The following is a 12,493-nucleotide window of genomic DNA, read 5'->3' as shown; positions in this document are numbered from 1 at the left end:
GGGATTTGTCTGCGGGGAGCAGCAGGAAGCCGGAGCAGAAACGCTCCTGCTTTTCCCAGCACACATCTGCTGAGCTCCCCCAGGACACCCCGGGCGAAGAGCCGCTCAGCCAGCACAGAGCCATGGCCCGGCACGGCCTGCAGAGTATCGCTTCCTCACGCCTTCGCCTGGCTCCTGCAGTGCTGCCCGTCCCCCCACCCCAACAGCCCCACGGCAGGCGGCCCCGGGGCACAAGGGGATGAGAGCCCAGACCTCTCGCCCTCGCCGCCGCTCGATTTTGGCCCCATCTCTGCCCACCCACCTGCTGGTGCTCGCCACAGAGCAGCACCAGCCTCCCGGGAACACGTGGCCGCCAGTAGGGAGGAGGAGAGCAAGGCGGGCGGGGGCCGCGGCCCCCCACACTCGTGCCATGCTGCCACCACCATGCTGCAGCACGGAACGCCTGGGGTGTGGGCTGAGCATCGTGAGCTCCGCCACCAGGGCCGCTGCCCCTGGGCTCGCTGCCGTGCTGGGGGAGGATTCCCAGCCCTGCGGAGCAGCAGGAGGCCACTGACTGTCATGAGGAGTGCTGGAACGGCCGGGCTGGGAAAGGACATTAAAGGGACATTAAAGACACAGAGATGCTGTCAGAGCAGAAAGAAAATCACTGCAGTGTTGTTTGTGCTGCTTGGTGCAAACCGAGATTCACTTTGCTCTTTTAATGACGAAACAGAAGCTGGTTTTTTAGTGCCATTTCCACTTCAACCCTCCCCACCGCACCCTCTCTCCCCTCCCCTCACCCCTGCCTCTCGTTTTCTCCCTCCTCCTTCTCCCCTCTCCTCCCCTTCCCCTTGCCTTATGCCCAACTTACCTCTCCTGCTCTTCACGGAATTCTTCTGCGTTCACCGCCTTTTGCTGCTACTCTTGCCTTGCTTTCCTTTGCAATGCTGTGCATTGCTCTCTCCACATTTCTTGCCACCCATTCTTTTCTTAGCTCTTATTCTTCACTTTTTACTTGGCTTTTTTCTCCTATTCTCTTTGCCTTTCTTCTCTTTTCTTCTTTTAGTCCTTTTCTCTCTTTTCTATCTCCCCTTTTTTTTTTCTCCTTTTATTTTTTTCTTATTTTCTTTTTTCCCTTTTTTCCATTAAATACCTGTTTTCTTCTCTCTTTTTTTCTTTTCTACTTTTTAATTTTTTTGCTCTTTTTTTCATTTTTTTCTGTTTTCTCTTCTTTTCATCTTTTTTTTTTTCTTATTTTTATTATCTATTCCTTTTTTTTCTCTATTTTGTTTCTTTTTTTTCTCTTTTTTTCTGATTTTAATCATATATTTTCCTTTAACTCTCCCCTCTCCTCCCACCCCCTCTTTTCTCCCTTGCCCTCACCTCCCTTGCCCCTCCCCTTCCCCCTACCATTACCTCGCCTGCCCTTCACTTACCTTCTCCTCACTTCCTCCTTCTTCATGCTCTTGGCTTTTGCTGCTACTCACACCAAATCCCAACACTTGCCTCCTCTGCTTACTGCTCTGCCCGGTGCCTCTCAGCTCTGCTCAAGCTTCACGCCGCCTGCCTGCTCTTCTCTCTTCCCTTCTCGTGCCCTTCAGGCTTTCCTCCCCTTGCTGAGCAAGGCCGTGCCCAGTAGCTCCCCTTCAACCTCCTCTGCACTTTGCCTTCCTCCAAGAGATGCTTGCTTCTGGCCAGCACTCCTGCCCGCTGCTGGCCCACAGCCCGCATCTCTTGGGGAGACGGCAAGGTGGCCTGCAGCTGCCCACACCTCCTCCCGGGCACGGCTTCTCAGCTTGGCTTCAAGCCCACAACCCAAAGCAGCTCCTCTTACCTTTGGGCCCAGCTTCTTCTCCATCCGTGCAGCTCCTATGGCAAGCCGGGGCTCAGCTCTTCCCCATTCCTCCATTCCTGCAAGGTTACATTGTTTCATTCTTTGCCTTGCCTTGCTTTGCTGTGCTATGGTTAGCTTTCCTACTTGCGTTCTCTACATTTACATGCATTGCTTTTCACTTTTTATTCTCTTTCTTTCCTCTTTATTTCTATTTTCCTTACAACCCTCCCCATTTTTGTTGTTGTTGTTGCTTGTTTGTTTCTTGGTTGGTTTTTCTTTTTTAGACTTTTTATCTTTTCTTACTTTTTATTTTATTACTTTTTCTTTCAGCCCCCTGAAGTTACTTTATATCCATCCGTTGGCCCCTTTTATCCCCCTTATCGTTTCTATATCTGGGCCTTTACCTATCCCTCCTCTCCCCACATTACCCTATAGCCCCATCATAGCCCCATATTACCCTATACTTTACTAGAGCCTATGCAAGCCTCCTGTAGCTCCCCTACAGCCTTTTATAACCTCATATCTCCTTATGTCCCACCTGTACCCCTCCACAGACCCCTATTGCACCTGCTTCTCCATATCACACCTATAGCCCCCTCTAGCCCCATATCCCCTTCCAGCCCACCTATTTTCCTCCTACAGACATCTATACAACCACATTCTCTAATATCCTCCCCTAGCCTCTTATATCGCTCCCCACAGCTCTCCCCAGCCCCGGGAGCCCCTCCACAAACCCCCTCCAATGCTCCCTATAGCACCGTGTCCCCCCTAACCTCCTCACAGCCTTCTATTGCCTCAAATCCCCCCAGACCCACCCCTGGAGTCCCATATACCCCAATCCCCTGCCACAGCCCACTTCAGCCCCATGTGCACCCCCTATACCCCAACAGCCTTCTGTAGCCCCCTGCCCCCTCGCAGCCCTCCCCAGCTCCCCACAGCTTCCTAGCCCCCCTCTATTTCCCCGTCAGCCCCCTGTATCTCTCCCAGAGCTCCCTGGAGCCCCATACCGATTCCACATCCACAGCCCATCCCATATATATCCCACTTCCCCACACCCCATCCTGTCTCCCTCCACATCCCCACATCCCAGCCCCGCTTCCAGCCCCTCACCCCACGCGCACACTTCCTTCCCTGTCCAGGTGCCGCTCTCCATCCCTCCCGGCTCTGGCGCCGCTGTGCTCAGCACTGCTCCCGCCGTGCCGCGGTTCCGTCTCGGTGCTGCCCGGAGCTCCGGCACGCAGTGGCTGTGGGACCGGTGCCGTCTGAGGGGAGAGCCGGCTGCCAACGGCAGCCAACAGCAGCAACTCCCTTGTGAAAAGGGAGGAAAGGGTTACGATCAGACGAGCTGCTATGCAAGAATGGGAAAAGAATAATCCCCCTGGATGCTTTGGGATGGTGCCGGCACAGCAAAAATATCCAGTGGAAGACCCTAACTGGGACTGCAATAATGCACAACATTGGCAGAACATGAAGGACTTGCAAGATATAATAATCGCTGGAATTAAGGAGGCAGAACCTCAGAACCAGAATCTCACTAAGGCATTTGAGGTTCAGCAGAATAAGGATGGATCCCCTAGTGATTTTCTAGAAAGGCTTAGAGACAGGATGAGAAAATACTCAGGAATGAATCCTGAGGATCCCGTAGCCCAAGGGCTCCTTAAGGTGAATTTTATAACTAAGGCATGGCCAGACATACAGAGAACACTTCAGAAGATAGGATGGAATATGAGGCCCCTGGAGGAGCTCTTACAAGAGGCTCAGAAGATATATGCCAGAAGGGAAAATGGGGAAGAAAAACAGAAGGCTAAGTTGATGGCTTCCACAGTGGATCGTGTAGCGAAACAAAGATTAGATAATAGGGAAAGGAGAACTGAAGAGAGGTCAGGTCCTGGAGGGTGGCAGAGAGGAGGAAAATTCCAAGGATATTGATCCAGACCTCAATCAGAGAACAGTGAAAGGAGTTGTTCCAAGTGTGGTAAGCTAGGACACGTAAAGAAAAACTGCCCAGAGTGGAGAGAGAGGAGAAGCTACATACTGCTTTAAATTCAGAATAGGGTGTCAGGGGTTCTGAGAAGTTGGTCCCAGCAGGAGCCCTTGGTAAATGTGAAACCGGGACCTGAAGGGGAGGAGGTTGTATTTTTAGTTGATACTGGGGCAGCTCGATCACTGCTAGCTCATAGAGTGTCAGGACTCAAATTAACGGATGAGACTCTAAGGATAACGGGGGTAGATAACAGGACTGGGATGACAGTGCCACTTTTTGAAAAGTAGGGAATAGGACAATAACAGGGCAGTTACTGCATGTGCCTGAGGCAGGGACTAATTTGCTGGGGAGAGATCTTATGATGAAACTGGGAATGCAAATAACAACCCACCAGGAGGGAATGACAGTACCAATGAATGTGTTAACTGAGGCAGATGAGAAAGAGATCCTGTGGTGTGGGCAAAGGAGGGGAGGGGGCTGAAAACAGCCCCTTTAAAAATAAAGTTGCAGGAAAAATATGAGACCATAAGACAGAAGCAATATCCAGTTCCTTTTGAGGGATGTACCGAGCTTGAACCTGTGATACAAGGATTGCTGAAAGATGGGTTGTTGGAACCGTGCGTGTCGCCCTTCAATTCCCCATTCTGCCAGTAAGGAAACCTCATGGCTCCTATCGATAGGTCCAAGGCTTGAGAAGAATTAATGAAATAGTACAAAAACGACATCCAGCGGTTCCAAACCCATGTACCTTGATGAATAAAGTCCCAAATGAAGATAAATGTGTTATAGAGCTAAAAGACGCCTTTTGTTTTTGTCTCCTGGATCTGGAGAGCAGAGATATATTTGCTTTTGAGTGGGAAGATCCTGAGAGGGTGAAAACAACAGTATGAGTGCATGGTTCTGCCTCAGGGGTTTGCAGAATCACCAAATCTGTTTTGGAGCAAATATTAGAACGCTTTCAGGCACCAGAGGAAGCGTCACTCTTACAATATGTAGATGATCTCTTGCTGTCGGGACCAGAAAAACCAGAGGTTAAAAAAACTACGAACGAACTGCTAAATTTTCTAGGGAAACAGGGACTGAGAGCCTCAAAGAATAAACTACAGTACGTGAAAAAAAAAAACAGATGAGGTTTAACAACAGCAAGTGTAGAGTCTTGCATCTGGGGAGGAATAATTGCATGCACCAGTACAGGCTGGGGGATGAGCTGCTGGAGGGGAGCTCTGCGGAGAGGGACCTGGGTGTCCTGGTGGACAACAGGTCGGCCGTGAGCCAGCAGTGTGCCCTTGTGGCCAAGAGGGCCAATGGCATCCTGGCGTGCATTAAAAAGAGCGTGGCCAGCAGGTCGAGGGAAGTGATCCTCCTCCTCTGCTCTGCCCTGCTGAGGCCTCATCTGGTTTGGACTCTCACACTTTATCAATTGTGTCACCGAGGAATCATAAGAGTTGGAATTATTGGGGTTGGTTTACATGGACTATTGTTTGTACTCTAAAGAACCCATCCTTTGTTCAGTGTATTACTTTTAGTTTAGCTCCTTTTAGGATTGTTTCTGAACTGTGCTTCTTTATCTATTAATAAAGAAGGGATAAAGAAAGTCGCTGTTTTGCTAATGAGTAAAAAAGCTCAGCAGTAACTTGAGCCAGATGTAAACACACGAGGTGCCTGGTTCCTACATGTAAGCAGTTGTTGATGTGTGGGTATTAAAGGTTGTAAGCACTACAATAAAGGTCTTTCATTCCTCCTTCTGCACCAGCAAGGGAGCCTGCGCCTCTCTTGCCACACCAGCAAGGGAGCTCAGAGTCCTCTTGCCGCAGAGAGGAGAGGAGAGAAAAGACAGAGCAGAACAAAGAAAAAAGGGAAGAGAGAAGCTTCTAAGGGGGAAGAACAGAAAGGTGATGAACGAGAGGGGAAAAGAAAGAGGGCAGAACAGAAAATACAGGTGAGAAGAGCAGATCTAAAAAGGACAAGAGATAAAAAAGAGAGGGCAGGCAGAACAGAGGGAACAGCAAAAGAGGAAAGGACAGATGGAGGAAGAAATGAAGGAATGGTGCAGAGAAAAGAAGGAGAAGAGTGCAGAAAAAAAGAAGAGGAGGAGAGAAGTTCAGAGCAGAGTTACTGAGAAAAAAAAAAAAAAGGAATATGAATAATTTCTAAGTTCTATTAAAGTAAAATTCTTCTTAAGACAGATTTCTTTTTGCAGTGTTCATATCCTAGACAATTTAGCAATATTCAGGAACATTTTCAGTACGTTTTTTTTTTTAAGGTCTGCTTCATCCCAGCTGCTCTAAAATACCCAACAGGTGTCAAGGGGGGATCAGTCCTTAAAGGCACTCAGAAAATCCCACTGTTTGTGTCCAACATCAACAAGTTTACCTTCATGAAGGAGTAGAGAGACTCCTACATGGTCAGGAATTCCCTTCTGATATCCAGCAGATCCATCTCGGAGCGGGACACCATCGCTCTGATCAGAGTGCTGTCAGCTGCTCCCAGGCCCTGGGAAGAAAAGCAGCCACGTGCAGCCGACACAGAACTGCTGGAGAATCACTCGCAGACACAAAGGTCTCAGGGCCCAGTCCTGTGCAGGAGCTGCTCTTCATTACAGCATTCTTGCATTCACGGAGCAATCCATGAGCAGCAGCTTGCTCCTGAGTATGGCTGTTACCCTGATGTGCAGAAAAGCCTGAGCTTTCCTGGAACAGCCAGTTTCCTGAGTGGCTGCAGCTTCCATCTCATGATTGCCATGATGCTGCTGGCTGACTCGAGCACGGAAATGCAAGAAAGAAGCAAGCAATCTTACTCCACAATCTGTTTACCTTCATGGGTTTACACAGCCTTTCAGCAAAACACGCAGGCTCGTTTCGCACACACTGTACTGTAAGGAGAGACAAGAACAAGAGAATTAAGGGAATTAACAAGAGAATTAAGGCCAGTAGAAGCAGGAGGTTTTCCACACCGCTGCAGCACTTCCTTGGTGCAGCTGTTTCTTCTGCCAAGATGCAACTCCAGGTGAACAAACAGCAGCTGCAGTGCAGGCATGCAGTCAGTGATGTGCTGTGAGCTGATGTCTCTGTGCCTGCACACAGCAGGATGTGCATGAAGGCTTTCGTGCCTCCTGACAGCAAACCTCTGCTGCCACAGCTCCCTTTGGCCAAGCACACTGTACCATAGAGCACAAAGCTTTCCCACCTGATTTTGTCTGTAAAGCACAGAATCAGAGTGGTTTGGGTTGGAGGGGATCCCTAAGATCATCGAGTTCCAACCCCCTGCCATCTCAGGGACACCCCCCTCTACACCAGGGCACTCCAAGTCCCACCAAGCCTGGCTTTGTGCCCACAAACAAAGACAAACCACGACTGCCTCCTGAAACCACGTAACAGCCGCTCGAGGGAAGACACAGCACCTCTCATTGTTTCACTGTTTTGAAGACAACGTTTAAAAGCAGGGCACTCACCCACAGCCAGCAAAGCACCTTCCAGGTCTCCTGACATCTCAGATTTAACGCTGTCTGTTACGTCCTTGTCAGCAGTGCCTCTGTGCCATCAAAAACCAGGGGGAAGAATCCATGGCAGAAAGTCAGAGAGATTCAAAGGACCGCTTTGTAACAACGAGCTCCTCATGTACTGCATGCACTTCCTGCAGCACTGTCAGCTAAACCAGGATTGTCCCACAGAAAGAATTCATTTTCATTGCTAACAGACTTGCTAATTTCCTACCACAGCTGTTACCATTTTCAAGACCTGCTGCTTTGTGCTGCCAATCAAGTTCCTTAGCTCTTCTCCCCCCTGCCCCAATGGCAGTCACACCTCATGATCTCTGCTTTCCTTGAGGGTACTTAGGTTTCTAAAGCCCCTTTCAGTCTCAAGAGGGAATAAAATGGCCCGAATGGAATGGATGCAATGGGGCTCTCTCCAGGACACCTGCTGCCTCAGAAGAGTTCACATCTACTGAACACCAGGGACACGAGGACCCTTTGAAACATGGAAGATGTGTCAGATGCCATCCTCAAGGGAGCAGCCAGATTCTAGCAACCCACAACCAAAATGTCACTGCCCCTGCCAAGTAACCAGCCTGTCTGGAGACTCTCATTAGAGACTTGCAAACAAGACTAGAGCCATCATTCCCATTTCACAGGTTGGCTTCTCTTCACCTTGCATCACACAGATTAGACTGGGAAGCAAATTACTACACACCTGAGCATCTTGCTGAGCACAGCCACGTACATTCCTTCATCTCTGTTTCCCTGCAAAGACACAAGGATAGAAGATTCAGTTACCAGAGCATCCAGGAAGCAACTCCTGGGAATTCCTCATTCAGGATCAGCTGCTGGAGATGGACAATGGAGTCCTTCAAAGGGAAGACTAGCTCACAAACACAGTGAAACACAGCTCAGGTGTGCTTTCGGCTTTCCTCTAAAAATGAGCAGCAGCCCACTTTACTGGGGTGTTTAAAGAAGAGCCCACAGCACTCGTGCACACCCAGAGTCAGAGTCTCCTCCCTGCAGAAGCTGGGTTTGAGGAGCAGCCATGGGACACCCAAGGTGAGAAAAAGCCAGCCTGGACTCCTCACCACTGAGTGCAGAACTGTGCCCACAGCTCTGAAGGTTCACCCCCTTCTCCCCTCGGCTTGGCTCACCATCGTGAGGGACACGAGGACCCTTTGAAACATGGAAGATGTGTCAGATAGGATGCCATCCTCAAGGGAGCAGCCAGATTCTAGCAAGAACACACACACAGCGTCCGTTAGGAGCAGGGCCACCACCTGGGTGCTGCCCACAACATTTGCCAGCCATAACCTGCTACGGGCAGAGCTGGGCCCAGGGCTCTCAGCATCACTGCAGCGCTCCAGCCATCATCATCAGTGCTGCAGCCTCCAATTAAGAAGCACAGACAGCAAGAAACTGGCAAGAGAGCCACACGTCCTGCTGACAGACAGAATGCTCCTCCCCGTTTTATTTACACCAATTCAGCTGCTGGTGAAATTCTAGTCTAGATTCTCCCTGGACAAACAGTAACACCTGGGATGGCCAGTTTGTCACACCTAAAAGTTCCCCACACTCCTTCCTCTTCACATCTGCCTGCACACACACACACTGACTGTCAGGCAGCAGGACAAGGCCTTTCACACTGCTTAGAAAGCTTGTAGTTCTCCTTAATGCAACCAACTTCTTCATTGGTGCGAGAAGCCAGAATTTCACTCAGGCAGCCTTCACCTGTTCCTGCTCCCTAGGGAACTGCCAAGGCAAGATTTAAGATACCAGCAACTGCTCGTGACGTACAACCATGTTTCCTTAAGACGTACATAACAAAGCAGCAAGCCCTTGGCCAGAACTTGAGCAATACGAAAGGAAGATTTCCAAACCTTCACAGCCCTCCTTAGTTCATGCATGCCATACATGGTGGTGGGAAGTCATCATCTCAATGATCACCCCCTCAAAATTCCCCTCAGCTCTAACTCAAGTCATCAATCAAATCCTAGAAGGCCAAAAAAGGAGAACGGAGTTGGCAGAAGGCACGGCCTTGGAGGACAGAAGGAACTGAGCTGTTCACTTCTCTTCAGGCTCCAATCCTCCTTGCATCAACAACTGCTCTGAACTGAACAGGAACCAAACAACTTTGCTCAGGCAAAGTCTCTGCTGACCTTTCTCTTATGGTCATTAGGTCATTTTTCGCTTTTCACCAAGTGACACAACCACGTTCACACATCTCTGCAGACCACCTACCCTGCTAAAAGGGCTCTTGTAGGTGATCAGAACTTGCTGATGTTGGCAAACGTTGAGTTTGGTCAAGGTCTCCATGATGGCATCTTCATCCGTGCCTGCAAGAAACAAATGGAAGCTGGTCAGGCTGCTTGCACAAGAATCAAAGTGCCCTCTGCTCTTGTGCCACCTCCAGTCCCCTACATGGCGAGTTCTCAGCAGCCCCAGGCCTCCATCTGTGCACACAAAGCTGCCAGGACCCACACCACCAGAGCAGCTGCATTTTGGGACATGAAGAGCACTTCTGTTTCCACTGCCCAAAGATTTTTAGGGCAGTTGTGCAGCAGAGCAATGCAAGCAGCTACACTTCCCTCTAACAAACCACCAGAGCAGCCATTCCCAGTGCTGGGGCAAAAATAAAAGTTGACTCGTGGAGGGAGATCAACTCAACAATGCCCTTCATGGCCTTCCTGAGTGCCTGACAGAGCCAGGCTGCATCCCGTGGAGCCCAGTGCCAGGAGCAGACGTTGCCACCAAACATCACACAGAATCACAGAATCACCCGGGTTGGAAGGGACCTCAAGGATCATGTAGTTCCAACCCCCCTGCCTGGCAGGGCCACCAAACATACACATTTAGGTCAGGTTGCCCAGGACCCCGTCCAACCTGGCCTTGAACACGTCCAAGGACGGGGCATCCACAACCTCCCTGGGCAGCCCGTTCCAGGGCCTAACCACTCTCCTAGTAAAGAACTTCCCCCTAACATCCAACCTAAATCTTTCCTCCTTCAACTTGGATCCATTTCCCCTAGTCCTGCTATTGTCAGCCCTTTTGAAGAGTTTACTCCCCTCCTGGGTGTAGGTTCCCTTCAGGTATTGATAGGCTGCAATGAGGTCACCCCGCAGCCTTCTCTTCTCCAGGCTGAACAAGCCCAACTCCCTCAGCCTGTCCTCATAGGGCAGGTGCTCCAGCCCCCTGATCATCTTAGTTGCCCTCCTCTGGACCCTTTCCAAAATCTCTATGTCTTTCTTGTACTGAGGGCTCCGCACCTGGACACAGTACTCCAGGCAGGGCCTCACAAGAGCTGAGTAGAGAGGGACAATCACCTCCCTGTCCCTGCTGACCACTCCTCTCCTGATGGAGCCCAGGATCCCATTTGCCTTTCGAACTACCAAAGCGCACTGCTGGCTCATGTTAAGTCTCTCGTCCATCAGGACCCCCAGGTCCCTCTCTGCCGAGCTGCTCTCAAGAGGAGCACTCAGGAGCATCAGGAGCACTCCTGCACTGTAAGCGCTGCAGCACTGGCACAGGAACCCAGAGAGGCTGCAGTGTCTCCTCTTGGAGATCTCCAAACCCATCTGGACATGGTCCTGGGCACCAATTCTGGTGGCCCTGTTGGAGAATCACACGGGTTGGAAAAGTGACCTTAAAGATCACCGAGTCCAACCACGACCTAACCACACTACCCCAACTGACAACCCTCCTCCAAATCACAGCCCTGAGCACCACAACAAATGGTTTTTAAACACAGTCAGGGATGGTGACTCAACCCCCTCCCTGGGCATTGCAGTGCTTAACAACACTTACTGTACAGAAGTTTGTCCTGATATCCAACCTCAACTTACCCCACGTCTGCACGGCCTGTGGAACCCACAGGTGGGACAATGGGCTCTGGCTTCTGGGGTGCTTCCTCAAAGGAAACCAGCGCATGGCGTCAGGAGCAGAGGAGGAAGCAGCCGATCCTGCCGCTGATGCTGACATTCTGCGTCCCACCCAGGACTCCCACACCCTCCTGTTCCCAGGAAGAGGCCCGCACGGAGCAGAGCAGAGCGGAGCGGGGCAGAGCGGGCTCGGCCTCGCTGCGGTCCCCCGCGTCTCCGCCCTCCTCATCGTCCTCCCGCAGCTCCAGCCGGGGCCCGGACCCCCCGGGACCCCAGAAGCGGAGCGGGCGCACGGCGCGGAGCGGCGCGGCGCGGGGCGGTGCCGCGGGCAGCCGGGCCGGGGCCGGGGCCCTGCGGGACGCGCGCGGTGATGACGCAATGACGGCGCGACCGCGGACAGGAAGAACCCCGCGCGGAGTGCCCGCCTCATTCGGCGGACCGACCAATGGGAGACCGAAGGAGGCGGGACAGAGCGCGGGCTCTCCGCCAATGGCGGACGCGGAGCCGCCGCGGTCGCGCTGGCGCGACGGAGGAAGCGCGATGCTGCATCGCCCCGCGTCCCCGCCGTAGCCCGCCCCGTGCCTCGGGGACACTGGGCGGTCAGGGGAATGCGGCGCGGGCGCACCGCCGCCGGCCCCGCTCTTCCCCCGTCGGAACCGAGCCGTCCTCCGTCGTTGCGGCGGGACGCCGCTGGGCTGCGAGAAGCGGCGGCTGACCGCGAGCGGCGGGACCCGGCCGGTGTCCGGGCAGCCCCGGAAGAGAGGGAGCGATCGCACGGATCGAGACGCGTTCGAGCCCGGCACGGAGTCAGCAAGAGCCTTCGGCTCTCGCCCGGCTCCAATCATCGGCGGCGCTGTGCTGAGCTGCTGCCCCGCAGCCGCAGTCCCCAAGGGCCGGTTTCCATCTGTGTGTCCCCGTGCGGAGCTCCCGGAGTCGCGTGAAGCCGACGTGGAGTCGCTTCGTGTTGGCCCCCAGGAGGGAAGCCGTGAGGGGGGATGATTGTTCGGGTGGGAGCTGGTTGGGAATACGGCCATTTCTCTGTTTATTGCTTCTATGTTAAATGATTAAATGTTTAGCGTTCGTTTTTCAGCACTTCTGTGTGCAGTCAATTCTGCAGCTCCAAAGAGGGGGGAAGGAGGATCAGAATGGGGAAATAGGAGCGGTGGGACAGGGTGGAGGGGAGAAGGGACCTTTAGGGTAAGAATTGGAGGACTCGATGGGGGGGGAGTGGGGGGAAAGGAGCCCCTGGTAGTCAGAATGGGGAGTTTCATGGGGGGGGGGGGGTGGAGAGGGGATTCGAGGGGTCAGAATGGGGGACTGAGGAGGAGTGCTGGGTGGCG

At 52.3% G+C, this 12,493-nt stretch overlaps 1 protein-coding gene across 3 annotated transcripts; it reads right to left on the bottom strand.

Annotated features, from left to right (window-relative positions):
- Window positions 1–6: 6 nt before the first annotated feature.
- On the bottom strand, window positions 7–11,414 carry LOC122192355 (annexin A3-like). Of its 3 annotated transcripts, XM_042892887.1 has the most exons (9): window positions 11,118–11,414; window positions 9,517–9,611; window positions 7,988–8,037; window positions 7,249–7,328; window positions 6,611–6,669; window positions 6,171–6,290; window positions 2,935–3,121; window positions 1,814–1,890; window positions 468–582 (listed from the first exon to the last, which is right to left on the bottom strand). In XM_042892887.1, the coding sequence occupies exons 1-6, from the start codon at window positions 11,380–11,382 to the stop codon at window positions 6,195–6,197; spliced, it is 645 nt and encodes a 214-aa protein (XP_042748821.1). In that variant the 5' UTR covers window positions 11,383–11,414; the 3' UTR covers window positions 468–582; window positions 1,814–1,890; window positions 2,935–3,121; window positions 6,171–6,194. The 3 variants fall into 3 exon arrangements, with proteins under 3 accessions (XP_042748822.1, XP_042748823.1, XP_042748821.1); XM_042892888.1 differs by lacking the exons at window positions 6,171–6,290; window positions 6,611–6,669; window positions 7,249–7,328; ... (1 more) ...; window positions 9,517–9,611; window positions 11,118–11,414 and having other exon boundaries at window positions 7–582; window positions 2,924–3,119; XM_042892889.1 differs by lacking the exons at window positions 6,171–6,290; window positions 6,611–6,669; window positions 7,249–7,328; ... (1 more) ...; window positions 9,517–9,611; window positions 11,118–11,414 and having other exon boundaries at window positions 7–582; window positions 2,945–3,119.
- Between the last annotated feature and the right edge of the window lie 1,079 nt (window positions 11,415–12,493).

This window comes from Lagopus leucura, unplaced genomic scaffold, assembly GCF_019238085.1.
Source record: "Lagopus leucura isolate 7727_CA_CO unplaced genomic scaffold, USGS_WTPT01 142-28_obj-0_obj, whole genome shotgun sequence".
NCBI classification, from domain to species: Eukaryota; Metazoa; Chordata; class Aves; order Galliformes; family Phasianidae; genus Lagopus; species Lagopus leucura.
The sequence above is the reverse complement of the archived record's forward strand: the minus strand, read 5'-3'. Positions and strand labels throughout refer to the sequence as shown.